The sequence below is a fragment of the Arachis ipaensis genome, chromosome B10, assembly GCF_000816755.2.
Source record: "Arachis ipaensis cultivar K30076 chromosome B10, Araip1.1, whole genome shotgun sequence".
Lineage (NCBI taxonomy): Eukaryota > Viridiplantae > Streptophyta > Magnoliopsida > Fabales > Fabaceae > Arachis > Arachis ipaensis.
Window position 1 is genome coordinate 78,248,511 of NC_029794.2, and position 20,026 is coordinate 78,268,536.

Consider the following 20,026-nt stretch of genomic DNA (forward strand, 5'->3'; position numbering starts at 1 on the left):
ACAACCACCACCGCCGCCGCGCCACCCTTAACCGCCGCATCAGCCGCCACCACCACCATCCCCCAGCCACCTCTCTGCCCCACTTTCTTTCCTACGCCTTCCAGGTTCCGCTGAATGCCACCCTTCTTTCCATTCATCGTTAATTTTCTATTTTTTTGTTTATGTTCATAGCTAGGCTAGTTAGATATGCATGTTGTAGTGGATTCTAGGTTGTTAGGTAGCCTAGGATGTGGTTAGTGAATTTAGGCCTGTTTAATTGCACTGTTCATGTTTCTTGCTTTATTAATTTTGCAATTCTTCCATTACTGTGATGTTGGTATTGTTCATATGCTGTAATTTCTTGTTTCATGCTGCCATTTACACTGCTTTTCCATGTTCATATTCCCTTTATGTAATTGCAGCTATATTTTAATTCATATGAGCTATTCTGATTGCTATTTATTTTCCAGAAACACCCAATTTTAGCCGGGATGCTACCCAAATTTCTGTAAATTGTTTTGATTTTCATTCCTATTTTAGTTTTGGCAAACTTGCACTCTGCTTTACTCAGCTTTTACCAAACCAATTCATGAATGACAGGGCAAGCTTTCTTATTCTTTTTAATTTCTTGGTTCATAAATTGCATCTTGGATGATTCAATTCCACTTTTTGCTATTTTCATTTGATTTATCCTTGACTTCCTTGTTTGAATTTGAGTTATCTATTGCTTTAATTTGTGAATTCTCGTTATTTAGGAAATGCTCATCATGCCACTTACTCTAACCCACTTTTTACTAATTCACTAATTTTAACTTCCTAACATCTTTTTCATTCCTAACCCACTTACCTTTCAAAACATCTCTTCTGGTTTTTCACTATTCTCTCTACAATTCTAACCAAGGCATGACGGAGGTTTTTCCTACTTAACACGAATCCTTTTACATTTTGGATTGTGAATTTTTATTCTCGGACTTTTAACTCCTATACGATCCTAAATGAACATTTACTTAACTCATTTTCATTACTCCACTGCTCCTTTGCCACTATATGCTTATTTCGTGATTTGCATACTTGTTTTTCCTATTTTTATTATATCCTGGTTTTCTATTTTTCAGGATGTCTGACACCTAGAGAAAGGGAAAAGGAAAGGAAACAACTGGCAAATGGAAAAGAGGAGAATCCTCTTTGTCCATACTGGACATCATGCACGATGACTCCTGGCGGGAGAAATAATTTACCCCGCAGGAGAAGGCTGACCAACTTCTCCCTACTACTGATCCCATTGAGTTTGCAAATCGATACTGCAAGCTGAAGTATCTGGTGTTTGCAAACTCCAGAAACCTGTACCTGGAGAGGACTCTGAAGATCCCAGAAGAACTCCAGCAATACACCTCTGATCAGATCAAACAAAGAGGTTGGTTCTTCCTAGAGAGAAACCTGAGTGAGGTTAATGCATCTTGGGTAAGGGAATTTTACTGCAATTACTTCAAAAACTTCCCTAGATGCAGTAAACCTAATAGGGAAGCAGATACTGGTCACTGAAGAGGCCATAGAGGATGTTCTGAAGCTTTTGCCTAAATCCGATCAGCTGGATGGTTATCAAAAAGCTGAGGAGGATATGCGCTTCATGAAGTTTGATTGGGATGCAGTCAAGGCAAGGATAGCCCTTGACCCGACTGTTCCATGGGTCATGGGTCAGAACACCACCATGCCTAAGGGAATCAAGCGGGCATACTTGAACGATGAGGCTCGGCTATGGCATCAGATACTTAGCAACTTTGTTATGCCGAGCACCCATGAGACTGAGATACTTGCCGCTATGATCACCCTCCTATGGTGTGTGCTGGAGGGTAAGGACCTGTACCTGCCACGCTTCATTCGGTACTACATGGCCAGGGTCCATGTCCGAGGCACTCTCCCCTTTCCATATCTGATTACACAGCTAGGCCGTCGAGCTAACATGCCTTGGGAGGATGCTGATGAGAAGCCACCTGCTGCAGAATGTAAGAAGATTATCCCTCACAGTAGGAACTTTCTGGCTTTGGGCTAGAGACCTCTATTCCTCACTGCTACTGCTGAGACAACCACACCATCTGCCGGCCCCTCCTCCTCTACAGCTACCCCAGCTACCCCTGCTACCACCACTGCACCTCCACCTGCCTCAGAGCCGGTTTATCACCTAGTGCACCGCCTGTTTCGACAGCTAGACCAGATGGAGTGTCGCAACTGGCGCCGATATGAGAGAGCTGAGCGTCGCAGCAAGCGACGTTATGAGCACCTAAAGCTAATGATACGATCTGGCGATATCCCCTCCGAGCCTGACACACCATCAGAGCCATCTGAGGAGGAGGCGGATGATCACGAGGCAGAGACCCATCCACAGAGCGAGGCTGTGCAGGCAGGCACGGAGCAGGCTGCATCACATCAGGAGGCCCCGCATCAGATTTAGGCTGCAGACCCTGAGGTTCCTATTCGGTCAGCACCTCCTCTGCAGCAGGCAGATCCTAAGACCACCACCACAGAGACCCCAGCTACCCATCCTTCCAGTGATGACACCCCTTCACACCCTGCTTGAGTGAGCATCAGGGACGATGCTTCATTTTAAGTGTGGGGAGGTCACTATCTCTGGCGTATATTTTTGGTGAACCACTACAGACTCTTTTTACTTTATTTTGCTACTTTTTCTGTATTTTTCTCTTTTATTTTTATTTTTATTTTCTCAGTACTTATACATTGCTATTTTCATGTATTTTTACTCTATTTTTGCATTTTGCACCTTAGTTCATATTTTAGCTAGTTAGTTTAGTTGCAATTCTAACTTATTAGTTATAGAAATTGTGGATTAATTAATATAGTTTACCCTTTTTAGCATAAGATAGCTTAGTTTAAATTGAAAAAAAATAAAAAGGAAGTAAACTAGAGACTTGAACATAATAGAAACAATCCACACACCTTGTATATATGGCATTACATGTTAGTTAGTTAACAACATTTCATCAAGGAGAAACACTAAAACTTTAGAGCCACCTTAAGAATTACATTGAGAATAATGGGAACTCTTAATTTTTACTTACATGACAAATATAACTGATATATGATTTTTGAGTTAGAGAATACACAGCCTGTGAGTTTTGAGCTTAATTATATGGTTACATTCAAACCATAATTTTTATTTCTATGTGTTCCGCCCTTCTTATTTATTCTGGTGTTCTTTACTTTGTTTTGATCTATATGTCCAATTATAGAATAGAAATACATACCAAGAGAGTGATTGAGGCCATTGTTTGATTTTAGCTCACTTATCCCAAATTAGCCTACCTTTTACATCACCCTTGTTAACCCCCTTGAGCCTTTAAATCCCCTCTTATTCTACAAACCACATTACTAGCCTTAAGCAGAAAAACAAAATAAAAATCCCAAGTTGAATCCTTGGTTAGCTTAAGATAGAAATTGTGTAATTGTTTAAGTGTGGAAAACCTATTGGGAACATGGATGATAAAAATAAAGTGTAGAAAGTTGAAAAGAATAAAATAATTTAAAATAAAAATTTTTGGGAAGCATGCTCATGTGAAATCAAAATAATTGAATTTACCATGTGCATTAAAAAAAATAATATTTATTTTTTTTTGAATAAAGGGGAATACAAAAGAATTCTCCAAATGCAAAAATAAAGCAATGCACATGGGATAAAAATAAAAAAAAATTGAAATATGAGCATGTAACATCAAAAGTGGAAAAATATGGGTAAAATAGGTAAAGAAGCTTTACTTTACAAAGTATGTATGTTAGGTGAGATCTTAGACTAATCAAGAATTCGCTTAATTAGCTCACTTAGCCTTATACATATACACTTACCTTTACCTTGGCCCCATTACAACCTTAATTAAAGACCTCATGACTTTTGTATGCCTATATTCTATAATTGTTGATTGGTTAGATGAAGAACTAAGTTATAGAAAGTAAGGATAAAAAGAAGAATAGAGTGATTGACCCAATAAACACTGAGTGACTAGAGAGTAAACACAAAATCCAGTGAGGGTTCAATAGCTCATTAACATATATCTCTGCTTGAATTATTAATTGTCTTGCAAGTTTATAAAATATTTTTCTTTCCTATCTCAATTGTAAAAGTGCTTTATCATTATCTAAGGTCTGGCTATATATATGATTCCTTGAGAAACGTGAATTAATTCAACTACATGTAAGCTTTATATACAAGTGAATAAAAATAATTAGAATTGCATGATGTATTTAGGTAGTTGCATTTAGGATAAATTGCATTGCATGAGATTCCACCACTTCAACCTTACCTTACTCTTTATCTTGGATTTAGCATGAGGACATGCTATTGTTTAAGTGTGGGGAGGTTGATAAACCCATATTTTATGATATATTTTGTGCCTAATTTAAGTAATTTATTTAATCCTTCACTCACTTATTCATGTTAATTGCATGGTTTTACTTTCCCTTCCTTATTATGTGATGTATGTGAAAAACATGTTTTCTATGCTTTAAAAGTAATTATTTTAATTTTCCTTTAGTACCATTCGATGCCGTGATTCGTGTGTTGAGTAGTTTCAGATCTTCTAAGGCAGGAATAACTTAAAGGATGAAAAGGAAACATACAAAAATGGAAAGAAAGCACAAAACAGAGTTTTTGAAGAAACTGACAGCGATGCGATCGCATGGACGACGTAGTGATTGACGCGACCGCGCACCATAAGAGAAACGCATATGACGCGGACGCATGAATGAAGCGACCGCATGGCAAGGAAAACTCTAAATGACACGACCACGTGACCCACGCGGCCGCGTGACAGAGGCCACGCACCAGAAATTACAGAAAATGCTCCCATCAATTTCTGAAGCCCTTTTTGGCCCAAATCCAAATCCAGAAGGCACGGATTAGAGGTTATGAAGTGGGAGAATGCATCCATTCAAAGGAGACTCTCCAATTAGTTAGTATTCATGATTTAGATGTAGTTTTGAGAGAGAGGTTCTCTCCTCTTTTTTTAGGATTTAGATTTAGGATTTTATTCGCTTTCATGATTATCTCTTTCTATCAGGTTCAACATTCCTTTTTATTTATCTTTTCAATTTAATTTATGAATTCTTCTATGTTACAGATTACTCTTTTGAATTAATGTTATTTGAGGTATTTCAGTTTACAATTGTTTCTTTTATTTATATTACTGTTACTTCAAATCTGAAGGCATTTTTATTCCGGTAGATTTACTTTTTCTCTTTTTGGTCTTGGTTAAGAAATCAGTAACTCAGGAGTTATCAAACTCAAACATGATTGATAATTGTTATCTTTGCTAATTGAATTGAACTTCAATAATCCCAATCTTTCCTTAGGGATTAACTAGGATTCGAAGATCAAACTAATTAGTCACTTGACTTTTCTTTACTTTAAGTAAAGACTGACTGAGTGGAATTAAGATTCAATCTTCATCATCATTAATAAGGATAACTAGGATAGGACTTCTAATTTTTCATACCTTGCCAAAAGTTTATTTTACAGTTATTTATTTACTTTACAGTCTTTCACTTATTTCAATTGCAATTTAAATTACTTGTTCCTCATCTTAAAAACCCCAATTTACAATTTTCATAACCAATAATAAAAACATACTTCCCTGTAGTTCCTTGAGAAGACGACATGAGGTTTAAATACTTTGGTTATCAATTTATTTAGGGGTTTGTTACTTGTGACAACCAAAACGTTTGTAAGAAAGGTTGATTGCTTGGTTTAGTAACTATACTTGCAACGAGAGTTTACTATAACTTCTAAACCATCAATCTTCAGTTTCTTTCAGCGACATTGAGGTAAGGGATTTTATTTGAAATTAACCATTTTTAATTCATGAATGGAAATGAAGTTTAATGAGTAACTGCAAATAGTTAATGATGGTTAAGAATTGATTAACTGATGTGAATTACTTGAAATGTGTTTGAGAATCGTTAACAGTTGTGATTATTGTGAATGTCATTGGGTTTTGTTATTGTGAGTAATTAATTTGACAAGATTAATTTTGGTTAATGTTGTGACTGGTATTGGTTTTCTAATTTTGATGGATTTGTTGGAAATTCTGATCTTATGTGATATTGTTGAATTGGTTGAAATCTGGTTGTGAATTGTATTTTGATTTACTGATTTTTGTGATGAGTTGACTGAGATTCTGATCTTGAGTGAGTTATTTTGAATTATTTGATATTGAATTGGAATTTTAATATATTGGAATGGTTGTGAAGTGGATTTGTGACGGGTTGGAACTGGTTGAAGTGTGGCTGCAAGTGGTGATTCATTTAATGTTACTTATTAAATTAAAATATGATGAGTTACTTATTGAATAAAATGTATTTAAGGAAAGTTAGCTGTGGTGATTATTCTGAGTTATGATTGAGGTTGGATGCAGATGTGAATTGAGTTTAGGTTATGGCTGTGATATTGAATGGCTTCATTGTCGTGAGTAATTAACTGATGAGATTTACTTTGATTTGAGGTTATGATTGTTATGGGTTTTCTAATTATTTTAGAATTGCTGGAAATTCCGATTTTAGTTGATTATGTCAAGTTGGTTATTATTGTTGTTGATTTAAGTTTAACTAGAGTTGATTTTGAGGATGGTTAAAGGATTGAAGGTTAACTACTGAACTATTTTCTTGAAGCGTGATCTTTAGAATAAAATGGTAACTTTGCTAATAACTAAATAACTTTAAAAATAACTAGAAATATGAAAGGATGGTGTTTGGAATATTAGTTATGAATTCTTGAGGCTGGACTGATCTACCTTTAAAGAACGGTTTATGAAAACTCTGATTTTAATTAATGTTAGGATGTCGATTGTTAAACTGGTTTATGATGAAATGATTACTGAGATTCTGTTGTTGTGAAAACTGCTAATAAAAGGGCTGGTGGTTTGTTGAGAAAGAGGGAACCCGTAAGGGTGGCTAAGTTCGAATTTTAGGGGAAGTGCTGTCGAAATTTTATAAAAATCTGAGGTTTTATTTGAATAGTAATTTTAGAAGATTTGAACTTGGAAAATTATATTATTGGAGTTTTATTTAGGTAAGAAAAGAATTATACTATTTTGAATTTGAATTACCAAGGTTTATGTTCAAGTTTGAATTATTTATAAAAGAAGTTATGTTTTGAGATTTATTCAATATGAAGAGAGTTATGCTTGGAGTTTGAAATAAAGGATTACTTTTAAGAAGTTTAATAAATATATAATATTTGAAATTAGATGGTAAAGAGAGATGGTTTTTGAGTCTTTGGGAAGCTAGTAAACTTGAAAAAGAGTTTTATTTGGTTACTTTTAGTAAGAGGGTGATGCTTTGAAAAGTATTTAGCGAATTTAAGATAAATGATTTTCTTGAGTCTTTTGAAAGAAAATTAAACTAGAAAATAGTTTTAAAATTGGTTCGAGTTAAGAGGTTGCAAAAGTGGAAGTCGTAAAGTTTGTACAGTATGATTGAATAAAGAAAGAGAGAGATATTGTATAAGAATATGTAATTGGAGATGAATAACGAGAATGATAACTTATGACGATAAAGAGAATGATTATGTGATGATCTGCTGAGTGAAGGCAGTCAGATAGATGGTGGTACGACCATAGAATGTTTTCCAGTGATACACAGCTATTGAGAGCTATACCTGCAACTGATAACCTGGGATCACTTGCACAGGATATTAATTCATACACAGCTAGAATGCCGCACCTGTAAGGCAAGGATTGCTTATAGAGAATATGATTTCATACACGGCTGGAATGCCGCCACCTGCAAGGCAGAGTTTGCTTATAGAGGATATGACGCATACGTCAGTTAGTGAGAACTGTACCTATGCTGACTGGAAAACCATACCTGTTTCATCTGCTTCGGGTTACGTTAGAAGCAGGTAGAAACCAACAAATGAGCTCATTACCTGCACTACGGCTAGACATGCATCATCCTTATTTGCGCATCTGCATTTGATTGTGTTTGCTTGTTTTATTTCTTTGTAATTTATGCTGCTTGTCTTGTTGTGATTTGTTTGTATGTTGAATTAAATCTCTTGCTTGTACTTTTAGTTTTGAATGTTTTAAAGAGATTAATAATTGACGTTGTGATTGAGAATTTATTAAGTGGCTGAAAAATGATTGATATAATTAATCTTGTCATTGAGATCTGTTTTGAGTTTAGAGTCTTCGAAAAAGGTGATCAATTAGTTAAAGTAATGCTAAGAGTATATCCAAAAGGTTTGATGAAATATAGTTTCCTTGAATATGTTAATTATTTGTATTTTATTTCATTACTTTTACGGCATTCCCATTTCCTACTGAGAACGTGTGGTTTGTTCTCACCCCAAAATCTTCCACCCTTTCAGTGACACAGGTTCGAAGACTAAATTTGAAGCTGCGGACGATTGTTATAATATATTTATAAGTTAAGTTGTTTTCATAGAATTCCCTCGCCTTTGTAGCTTTAGTTTTTATTTTATATAGAGAGATAGGATTTGTATCTGAGTTTTATTTGAAATATTTTGTATGACAGATATTATTATTAATAATTATGTGATTACTATTACTTTGAGATGTTTGCTATATGATTTTGATGATCAAAAACAAATTTTTCTAGAATTTTCTATAAAATAGAAATGCAATATCGAACTAAAGGCTCAGTATTAAATAGTTAATAAAAGAAATAGGTTAGTAACTCCTTACTTTTGGTACGATCATGACGTACTGGAAGTTGGGTTGTTACAAATCCTATTTAGTCATCCCCAACATAGGAAGAAGGTATAATGTTATCTTTACTTGAGAGAAAGTCAAATAAGACTAGTTAATCTCAATCTAAAAGTCCTAATCAACTCACTAATTGAATTAGCAAGAGATTAGAGTCAATGAAAATAATATTAACTAACAACTCTAGATCACCAGCATAAGTTGGGTATTAATGACTCAAGATTGCCTAATTTCTCTTTCCAAGCCAAGAATGCTCAAAAAGCTACTCTAAACCTAAGTCAAGTATTTTGTCAAACACTTGGAAGGCATAAAAGGAAATCATCATAAAATTGCAAGAATAATAAAATCTACAACTACCCAATGCAAGAAATTAACAATAGCAACTCAATTAATCATCAAAGAAACATAAAACATGAATTGCATTAAAAAGAAATGAAAATTAACATGAGCATTCATAAACAAAAAAGAGGCACAAAAGATAAATTAAAAAGAGGAATTAAGGAAATTAAAGCAAATCAACAAGGAATAGTAAAGGAGACTAAATCAAAACAAGTAATTAAACCTAAATCTAAGATGAAAATAAACTAAGGACCCTAATTTCTAGAGAGAATAGGGAGCTTCTCTCTCTAGCACTAACCTAGGGCATGCTTCCTAACCTAACTAATTGCTCTCCCTTTGACCCATCTTGAATTTTGCATGAAATAGCCTCAGAAATGAGTTGGATTTGGGCCTGGAAAGCTCAGAAATCACCCCCAGCAAATTCACTTTAACGAGGTCACGTGATTAGCGTCACGCATGCACGTGGACGACGTGTGCGCGTCGCTGGCAAATTTCCTCCTCACGTGTACGCGTGGGTGACACGTGCACATAGCCATGAATGTTCTTCCCATGCGTACACATGGATGATGCGTGCGGGTGGGCTTGAATTTTCCAAATGCTCATTTCTTCATGAATTCTCCACTTTGCATGCTTTTCTCTTCACTTCTTCCATCCAATCTTTGCCTTATGAATCTGAAATCACTCAACAAATATATCAAGGCATCGAATGGAATTAAAGTGAATTAAAATTAGCAATTTAAAGGCATAAAAGCATATTTTCACTCTTAAGAACAAATTTAGGGAGAATTGCAAAACCATGCTATTTCATTGAATAAATGTGAGATAAGTTGATAAAATCCCCTAAATTAAGCACAAGATAAACCACAAAATTGGGGTTTATCAATATGACATATAACCTCGTTAGTCAGGGGCAATTGAGGTTCTTGTGGCTTTAAGGGCTATAACCATAAGAGCAGCAGTCTCTGATCCGAAAGATCCGACCTTGTCTGTGGCATTTTGAGTAGGATCAACAAAGAGATTGACGTGTGTGCGCTTCACCCTCTCCCAGATTAATCTAGTCCGTTTGGATGTTTGGTCTGGACCGGAGGAGACTAATGACCACGACCCATGGCTTTATCATTTACAGCCTTGCCATTGACGGAATCATTCGTCATTGAAGTAGAGAGTATGACGTGTTAATTCAGAAGAAGAAGCACCTTCGAAGCCTTAACTACTGCTAATTACTGTCTTTATCCTATGTATTTATCCCTTTTGTTATTGTTTGTTTATGCACCTACAACAATCAAATCTTCTTTCTAGTCGCCTGACTAAGATTTGCAGGATATCCACAGCTTGCTCAATCTAGCAATCCTCGTGGGTTTCGATCCTTACTCACCTGAGGTATTACTTGGACGACCCGGAGCACTTACCAGTTCAGTTGTGCGAGTGTAAATTTCGCGCACCAAGTTTTTGGCGCCGTTGCTGGGGTTGTTTGTGATTGACAAACTAACAGTTGTGTTTCTCCTTAGATCAGTTACCTTTTTCTATTTTTCTTCTTGTGTTTCTTAATTTCTTTTTTGGAAAAAAATATATTTTCGTTTTTTAGTCATCAGTGTTCTCGTTTTGTTTGAGTTTTGTGTCAATTTTTAAGTTTAGTGTCACTTTGGTTTTTGTTCTTTTCTTGAGTCTGTTTGAAAAATTGTTCTTACTTTCTTTCTTGGTGTTTGAATCGTTCTTGCTATTTTTCTTGTTTGATTTTAAAATTTTTAAGTTTTGTGTCTTTTGGTGTTTTTCCTTCAAGTTTTTCAAAAATTTATTTCTTTGATCTTTAAATTCTTTATGTTTGGTGTCCTTTAGTGTTTATCCTTTCTAATTTTCGAAAATTTAGTGTCTTTGATTTTCAAAATTTTAAAATTTGTATCTTTTAGTGCTTTTCCTTTTTAATTTTTCGAAATCTCTTTTACTTAATTTCAAAATTTTAAGTTTGGTGTCTTGGTTGGTAGTCTTGTTTTTCTTGCTTATCTTTTTTTTAAATCTTTATCTTATCTTTTCTTTCTTTGATTTTTAAAATTTTTCCATCATATCTTTCTTTTAAATTCAATTTTTAAAAGTTGAGTAATTTGTTAGTTTCTCTTTCTTTTGAATTTTAATTTTTAAAATCTTTAAAATTTTAAAATCTTATCTTATCTTCTCTCTCTTTTGACTTTTTTTAAATTCAATTTTCAAAATCTTTCCTTGACTTTCTCTTTCTAATTTCAAAACTTTTTAAAATCAAATCTTTTCTCTTTAAAATTTTTAAATCTTATCTTATCTTGTTTGACTTTTTCTTTTCAAACATTAATCTTTCAAATCTTTTATTAACTCTTTCTTTTTCAATTTTCAAAAAGAAAATTTCTTTTATTTTAATTTCAAATCTTTTTAATTAGTTGTTTGTTTTATTTTAATTTTAAAAGATTGGAATCTCTTTAATTCTTAATTTTCTTTCCTCTTTTTAAAAATCTTTTAACCTCTTTCTTTCTTCTATTTTCGAAAATCCTCTTCCCTTCTGCCAATTTCATGGACTTCCACAGGAAGATCCAAACAAGTTCCTATCTGACTTTCTACAGACATGTGACACTGTCAAGACTAATGAAGTGAATTTAGAAGTCTACAAGCTCATGCTCTTCCTCTTTGCAATAAGAGACAGAGCAAGGCTATGGCTGGATTCTCAGCCTAAGGAAAGCCTAGATAGTTGGGAGAAGGTGGTCAATAGATTCTTCACCAAGTTCTTTCCACCTCAAAAGCTGAGCAAGCTTAGGGTGGAAGTACAGATCTTCAGACAAAATGAGGGTGAATCCCTCTATGAAGCTTGGGAAAGATACAAGCAACTGATTAGGAGATGCCCTCCTGACATCATCTCATATTGGACCATGTTAGACATTTTCTATGATAGTTTATCTGAGATGTTCAAGATGGCATTAGAGCACTCTGCAGGTGGATCCCTCCACTTGAAGAAGACGCCTGAAGAGGCGCAAGAGCTTATTGACATGGTTGCTAACAACAAGTACATGTACACTTCTAAAAGGAACCCTGTGAATAATGGGGCTGCTTAGAAGAGAGGCATCCTAGAGGTAAGCACCTTCGATGCCATCTTAACTCAAAACAAGCTCATGTCCGAGCAGATCAACATGATCACTTAGCACTTGAGTGGGACGCAGAGCTCAGAGGCCTACTGCCCAGAGACGGCCTATGAGGTGGACACAAGTGATAATGCTTTGGCTACCATGGAGGAAGTGAACTATATGGGAAACTCCTCCTGAAACTCCAATAACAATTCCTATTCAAATACCTTCAATTAGGGATGGAGGAACCACCCCAACTTTGGGTGGAGAGACTAGCAGAAGCCTCAACAAGGCTTCAATAATAATCAGATGCAATGAACTAGAACCGGTTCAATAATAAACCATTCGAATCATCTCATCAGATGATGGAGACACCCAAGCAGAGCCTCTCTGACTTGGCTACTATAGTCTCCAACCTTTCTAAGACCACACATTTCTTCATGGCTGATACTAAGTCTTCCTTCCAGAACTTGGAGATACATGTTGGTCAGCTGAGTAAGAGGATCCCAGAGATCCCTTCCAACACTCTTCCAAGCAACACAGAGGTAAATCCAAAGGAAGAGTGCAAGGCCCTCACTATAGAGGTTGTGACCAAACTTAAAGAGGAGCCTGCTATTGAGGAGCTCAAGGAAATTAGAGCTCATGAGGAGACTGATAAGAACCTGAAGAACCTGAAGAATACTCTTCTTCAGAAGAGGATGAAGAGCCTAAGGAAGAGCAAATCGCTCGGTACCTAGCAATCCTCAGGAAGCTAAAAGCCAACTCCTCTCATACAGAGGCGTTGGAGGAGGAAGATGAACCTGTTGTACTGGCCAATCACCTTTGAGAAGGCACTATGGGGCCTTGGCTTAAGCATCAATCTCATGCCTCTATTTGTAATGAGGAGGCTAGGAATTCTAGAGGTGCAGCGTGCCACAATCATATTGGAAATGGCAGACAAGACCCTAAAAAGGGCATTTGGTATGGTAAAAGATGTCCTAGTAAAGGGTAAAAACCTTCACATCCCTACTCACTTTGTGATTCTAGATACAGGGGAGGACAGAGATGAGTCCATCATCCATGGAAGGCCTTTCCTAGCTACTGCTAAGGCCATAATTGATGTGAAAAGAGGTGAGCTAGTCTTAAGACTACATGAGGACAGAGATGAGTCCATCATCCATGGAAGGCCTTTCCTAGCTACTGCTAAGGCCATAATTGATGTGGAAAGAGGTGAGCTAGTCTTAAGACTACATGAGGACTGTATCTTGTTCAAGATACCCAACCCTCGGTCCCCCTCTGACAAAGCTGGTACCATTGTACAACACATTATGTTTCAGCCTTCACTCTCAGTGGAGCACTTTACAAAGCCCCCAGACACCAATTCTAAGTTTGGTGTTGGGCAACCATCATCAAGCACTAAGAAGGAAGGTACAAAGAACAAGGTACCTAAAGGCTCGAGGGAAAATAAGATCCCCACTGAAGACATCTCACTTGGTATGAGAGTTGTCTTTAGTAAGAGTCCAGTCGTTCCACATATAGTAAGTAAGATCCTGTATCTAGAGCATGTGGAACTCATTTATAAGAGCACAAGAAGAAAATTTACTATATGGGGTGAAATTTTGAGCCCCTATCTATCTCCGTAATGGAGCTGTCCATCAAGCTAATGACGATAAAGAAGCACTTGTTGGGAGGCAACACAACCATTGATGCCAGGGCATCTTGGCTAGTTTTACTTGCCATTTTTTGTATGTTTTAGGTTAGTTTTCATGCATTTTCTTGAGAAATACGCAAGTAATTGGTTGAATATGCATCCATACCTTGATTCAAGCAAACATTGTGTGAATTCTAAACAAGAGTTGAATGATATAATGCATGATGCATCATCTCATGATCAAGAACAAGACTTTGATGCACTATATTTGATTGATTTCAGGTACAAGAAACAGTGAAGAGCCACGTTAGTGGCCACAATAGAGCCACTAACATGGCCATAAATGCGGAGAAGGGGAAAACTTGCAACGTTAGTGGTATAGTTAACAGCACTAATGTCTTCGAAGGTCATTCAAGCCCATGTTAGTGGCCCCGTTAGTGCCACTAACATGGGCACTAGTGTAGAAAAAAGAAGAAGCCCCAACGTTAGTGGTATAGTTAACACCACTAACATTAGGAGTGCCATCATAAGCCCACGTTAGTGCCATTAACGTGGGAACTAACATAAAAGAAGGGGGCTCTACAACGTTAGTGGCATAGTTAACGCCACTAACATTGGGAATAACCAAGAAGCCCACATTAGTGGCCACGTTAGTGGTGTAGTTAACACCACTAACTTCTTCGAGCCAAGGTATGCCCATGTTAACACCACTAACGTGGGCCATTAACGTGGAGGAAGATATGAATTTGACATTAATGGTGTAGTTAACACCATTAACGTGATCAAGGTTAGGAAAGGCTACGTTAGTGGCCACGTTAGTGCCAGTAACAGTGGAGTTAACGTGATTTCAAAAGGGTTTGGGAACGTTGGTGACCAAGTTAGTGTCACTAACATCTTCGAACCAGGATTTACACTTGACGTTAACTACACTGACAGCCTAACTAACATGAAAGTACCTGACTCAAACTCTTCCTGCAAGCTGAGCTAAGCCCACTAAGATTGTAACTACTTCAACTATGCTTAAGCGCCCACATCAAAAGACTTGTAGAGCTAACTGAAGATCAGAGAAGTAGTATATATAGAGGTAGAAGGATTAGCACCTGGGGGGGATCCAGGATTCAAAACACTCTGTATTTATATTTTTTTTGTAATTTAGTTTATTTTGAAATGGATTTATCATTTTTAATTTCCATTCCCGAAGCTATGAACAACTAAACCCCTTTTCACTGGGTTAGGGAGCTCTATTTTAATTCAATGGATCAATAATAGTTTTCATTCTTCTTCTTCTTTCTTTTCTCTTGATTTACATGAAAGCTTTCGATCTTCATCCAATTGAGTAATTGTCTCGGAAGAGAAATTTCTCATTCTTGGATTTTCTTTGAACCTTGGAAGAGGAATGAGGAAATCATGCTAGAAATACTTTCTCATGTTAAACTGAATTGGGGGTTGGATGGATACGGTGACATATAATCCTACCAATGCTTTGATCTAGAAAAATATGTGGTATAATCAATGATCGTACTTCATCTCTTCCCATGAGAAATTAGATCAAGGAATTGGGCAATTGTTCAAGCTTAGAGAGATTGGATTGCCAAGAAATTGGGATTCAATCACCTAAGATTGCCAAGAGATCAATGAATGCATTGATTGAGGAAGAAATGAGAATGAACTTGATCCAGAGAATGCAACATCTCTTAAGGCCAATGAACTTCCCTATCTCTGAACTTTCCCATTCTTTAATTTTTGCAGTTTACACTTATGCTCAATCATCCCCATACCCATTTAAGTTTCTGCAATTTAATTTCTACTCCTTACATTCTGCAATTTATTTTCAGTTATTTACATTACTTGCTATTTACGTTTCCCGCCATTTAATTTTTTGCAATTCCTAATTCAAATCAGTTCAGTTAAACTAGAACACTCCTCTAATTATAGTTGATAAACCAATCAATCCCTGTGGGATTCGACCTCACTCTACTGTGAGTTTTTACTTGACGACATTCGGTATACTTACGGAAGAAAATTTGTAGTGATACAGATTTTCATGCATCAAGTTTATGGCACCGTTGCTGGGGATTAATTTTGCATTGACAATGAATAAATTGGAGGATAAATAGATTGAACATTTTCTTTTCTTTGTTGATTTGCTCATTTCAGCTTAGTTACTTTCAGTTTCAACACTTTGATTAGTTTTTCCATTGCTTATTTACATTTCAGCATACTAACTCACTAACTGTTTGATCAATTGCATCACTCATCCTAACCACAATTCTTATCAAGAGGGATTCCGTCACTTTTCTCTTTCTAGTGTGTTTTGTTGATTGTATGACAGGTAGAAGAAGAAAAGCTTCAACCTCTTTTAAATCTGAACCTGAGAGGACCTTCCTTAGACTAAGGAGGAAAGCAAGAGGAAAGAGGCACTACAACAAACAAGGGTTTTTGCAACAGTCAAAAACCGTTGCCGTAGATAAAAAAACCGTTCCTAAAACTTTAAGCAACGCTTTGGCAACAGTTTTTGACCTGTGGTATATGCGGCCGTTAACAATGCTCATAGGCAACGGTTTTTTACCTAAGGCAACGGTAACAAAAAAACCGTTGCCACAGTTACTAGCATAGACAACGGTTTTGACCGGAAATTTTAAACAATGGTTTTGAACCGTTACTCGAAAAGCAACGGTTTAGAACCATTCTTATTAATGATCCAACGGTTTAATACCGTAACTGAATAGGCAACGGTTTTAAACTGTTGTAGTTTTATAATTCACAAAGCCAACGGTTTTAAAGTGTTACCGTTGGTGTCATTTTTTGGCCATGGTTTTAATACCATTGCCATTTTATAGTCGTCTAAGACAACAATTTTAACACCATTGCCTTTTGTGATTTTTGACAACGGTTTTTTGTAATATATAATTCTTTATTTACAATTATTTTCTCATGAATGAAATTAGTTCCAACTTTTGTTTTAATTCATTATCAATAAATAACCTAAACTATTTGAATCAAATTACAATAAAAAAAAACTAATTGAACATTTCCCATCTAATTTGATTTATAAAAATTGTTGTAAAATCTACAATCACATTAGATCATTATTGCAAAATAACATAATACTAATCTAGGTCATAACTATTTGTATTTATATCATCATCATTTTTCAAAGTACCATAATACTATAGCCTAAGTCATGACAACCTCGAATTATATCATCTAATTTTACAAAAAATACAATAACAAAAAAGAGTTGAAATAGCTAAGTAGCAAATATATTTATCATCATGTCCACAAGTTCATCCTCTCTAAAATTTTCTCTTAAAAATTTGACCTTAAGTTTGATTTCCCCTCCAGCATGGTTTTCCTGTAAACAAAACAAAAAATAATAAATCAAATATGTTTTAGACTAACGATAAGTGATTTTTCCAATCAATAGCTTATTACTTCTAAAGGATTTCTAGAAGTCAACTGCTAATGTTCAAAAGATAACATCTCAACCAATCATGAAACTAACAATTTGTATCTAACAACTTTAAAAGTAAAAGGCGAAATCTCAATTTGTCATTTTCTTATACTCGATGAAACTAGTAATGAATTTGGAATAAATTAATACCTCAACCCCTAAACCCTTAACATATACACTGGTAAATAGTTCAGATGGGTCTGGCATTGGGTATTACAGATTACAGAAAATGAACATGAAAAGTAAGATTGTTAATAATGTACAGCGATCACAAGGTATGGCTGATTGAAACATATATTTTTCGTTCTTTACCTTTGCTTTAGCGATGGCATCATCGACATCTTTTCTGACTTGTTTCTCAATGTCCTAAAAGAAGAAGATCAATTGAATATGTTCAGCATAGTACTTAAAATAAAATGTTTTATCTGACCCCTAAAACATCAAAATATATACTTGCATGTTCCAACTACAAATCTTCTTAAACTCCAATTGAATTGGAAACTTGAAAGAAAACAATGAATACTACTAGTAATTCACAAAATAGGCACCTTCTACACATAGCAGAAATAGTTATAGGCAGAATATAACTCAATTTAACAGTACTTACTATAATTAAGATCTTATACCATATGAGAGGACTCGAATCCATTTACAAACTCCAAAGTATGGTAAACACGAATTGGAAGCCACAAAAAATATAACGTAGCCCATAATTCTTTAAGTCAAGTTTGATACCTTACATCATAATAAAGAAAAGTTTAATCCATGAACTATCTTCAAAGAAATAAAAAATAAAAAAGGCATGGTAAATTTGGCAAAGATGTCATCAATATGGAAGTCATAGTATTATACATAACCAAGCCTTAAAATTATCGTACTTCACATCGGAAGAACAAAGTAAGAAGTCTAGTTTCTTTTGATTACCTTCAGCTCCTTCTCAGAAGCAATGCCATGAGCCAATAATAGCTTCCTCACTCTCTCAATTGGATCACGCTTCTATAATCATATTAACCAAGAGAAAAATTTGAGAAAGAACTCCATGATATTAAAATAACAGCACATTATATGCTTTGCTCAGTAGTGTGACAAACCTGTCTCACATTGGAAATCTCGTCACATGTACGGTATGTGCTGCCAGGATCAGACATAGAGTGCCTGTGGTATCTATAGGTGTCCATTTCAAGAATCTTTACAAAATAATCAAGAATACAAGAAAGCAATAAGAGTAAAGCAAATACCAAACTTTGATAATTTAATCAAAACTACACAAACGCTAGAAAGTATTAAAGTTAGGACAATCCTATATGCAGCACTTGGGTTGAGAAAGCCCAATCTTACCTTATATACACAAGTAAGCTTTAATTCAGAGATCTATACGTATATCTATGTCTGATGGATACAAAGTTTTCATGGTTAATTTGATACCACTTATAAGTTCTTTCGGAGATCTAGTTACCAAATCAAAATCATAACAGTATTATAATAAATTAATACTAAAATCAAAACAAAATCAAAACAGCATTGCCAGAGAACCAGTTACATACTAAATCAATATTAAAATCAAAATAAAATCACAACAGCATTTCCAAATTACCAGTTACCAAATCAATATCAAAATAGCATTATACCAAATCAACATTAAAATCAATATTAGGCGACAGCAAAGTAACTCGTAGCAACAGCTTCAGTTAACATAAACACTTTAACAATAACCCTCACAGCAACAATGGGATAACTTAAGCGAGCAAAGAGAAATCAGAAATAGGGTAAAGCTCACCAGGACAGTGGCGAGTTGCAGCAGAAATAGAGTGGCGATCAAGACACCAACGGCGGCGCACAGCTCAACAGCGACGGCGAACCCAACCCCGCCAGCGAAGGCTTGGCAGCAACAGAGGCAACCTCCTCCTCCCTCATGTTTCTCTCTCTTCGAGCTCTTCAGTGGCGGCAGTGATGGGAGGTGTAACGGCGACGACGAGCTTGACGGTCAGGATCTTCAGCGGCGGTGATGGAGTCCTCGACGACGGTGGCTACTTCTCCTCTCTCGCGCGCACTCTTCTCCGTCTCCACACCCTCCGGTTCGCGCGACGATGGCGGCGGCTCCACGGAACGGCGGCGGTAGGTGGGCAAGGTGCAGTGACGGCGCGCTCTTCTCCCTTTTCTTCCCTTCTTCCCCGATTCCCCTTCTTCTCTCTTTTCCCTTTCTTTCTTTTCCCCTTTTTCTTCTATTTCCTTTTCTGTATGTGTGTCTACTGTCTAGGGATTTAAGATAACAAAGTTAGCAATTTTATTAAATTGGGGTTTTATTTGATAATTCTAGAATTAGGGTAAAATATATATTAGTAATAAAATATTTTGATATAATAATATAGAATTTAAATTTAATATTATAAAAATTATTTTTAAAATGTATAAAATTTTATTTATTAATTTTATATGTATCTTTTAATTTGTATAATTATTTAAATAATATTAGAAAATTATTGTTTGATAAACTATTGTTGTAATGGTTATAAAATTGTTCTTTAAAATAGTCAAAGAGAACGGTTTTATTTTGTTGCTATAACGTAATGAAAAATTGAACTTCAACAGCAACACTATAAAAATTATTGTCTAAGACCATCTAATAGAACGGTTTTAAAGTGTAGCATTTCGACAACAGTTTTTATGCATTTTTTTGTACAATTATTTAAACAACAATAAAAAAACCATTGCTTAAAAACAAATCATGGTAACGGTTATAAAACCGTTCTTTAAAATAGTCAAAGAGAACGGTTTTAATTTGTTGTTATAAATTGATGAAAAATTAAATTCAACA

The 20,026-nt window shown here is 35.5% G+C and overlaps 1 protein-coding gene and 1 long non-coding RNA gene across 4 annotated transcripts in view; one reads left to right on the forward strand and one right to left on the reverse strand.

The window, feature by feature from the left end:
* LOC110267732 overlaps positions 1 to 7,188 on the forward strand; it is a 22,079-nt gene extending 14,891 nt beyond the window's left edge. Inside the window, exon 3 of the long non-coding RNA XR_002355624.1 lies at positions 7,042 to 7,188. This is a non-coding gene — a long non-coding RNA (uncharacterized LOC110267732). The remainder of the gene's footprint in view (positions 1 to 7,041) is intronic.
* On the reverse strand, positions 16,779 to 19,439 carry LOC110268012 (pyruvate dehydrogenase E1 component subunit alpha, mitochondrial-like). Of its 3 annotated transcripts, none has more exons than XM_021113894.1 (5): positions 18,989 to 19,439; positions 18,303 to 18,398; positions 18,136 to 18,207; positions 17,524 to 17,577; positions 16,779 to 17,112 (listed from the first exon to the last, which is right to left on the reverse strand). In XM_021113894.1, exons 2-5 carry the CDS (start codon positions 18,387 to 18,389, stop codon positions 17,008 to 17,010), a joined length of 318 nt encoding a protein of 105 aa, XP_020969553.1. In that variant the 5' UTR covers positions 18,390 to 18,398; positions 18,989 to 19,439; the 3' UTR covers positions 16,779 to 17,007. The 3 variants fall into 3 exon arrangements, with proteins under 3 accessions (XP_020969553.1, XP_020969552.1, XP_020969554.1); XM_021113895.1 differs by lacking the exon at positions 16,779 to 17,112 and adding an exon at positions 17,189 to 17,426 and having other exon boundaries at positions 17,523 to 17,577; positions 18,303 to 18,375; positions 18,989 to 19,427; XM_021113893.1 differs by lacking the exons at positions 16,779 to 17,112; positions 18,989 to 19,439 and adding an exon at positions 17,182 to 17,426 and having other exon boundaries at positions 17,523 to 17,577; positions 18,303 to 18,523.

Bases quoted from the DNA above. Each gene is read 5' to 3' on its own strand.
- LOC110268012 (XM_021113893.1), bottom strand. From the start codon at position 18,389: ATGGACACCTATAGATACCACAGGCACTCTATGTCTGATCCTGGCAGC. The intron at 18,208-18,302 runs GTTTGTCACACT...ATATGATTATAG, and splicing joins AGATTTCCAATGTGAGACAG to AAGCGTGATCCAATTGAGAG. The intron at 17,578-18,135 runs GTAATCAAAAGA...TTCTTCTTTTAG, and splicing joins CTTCTGAGAAGGAGCTGAAG to GACATTGAGAAACAAGTCAG.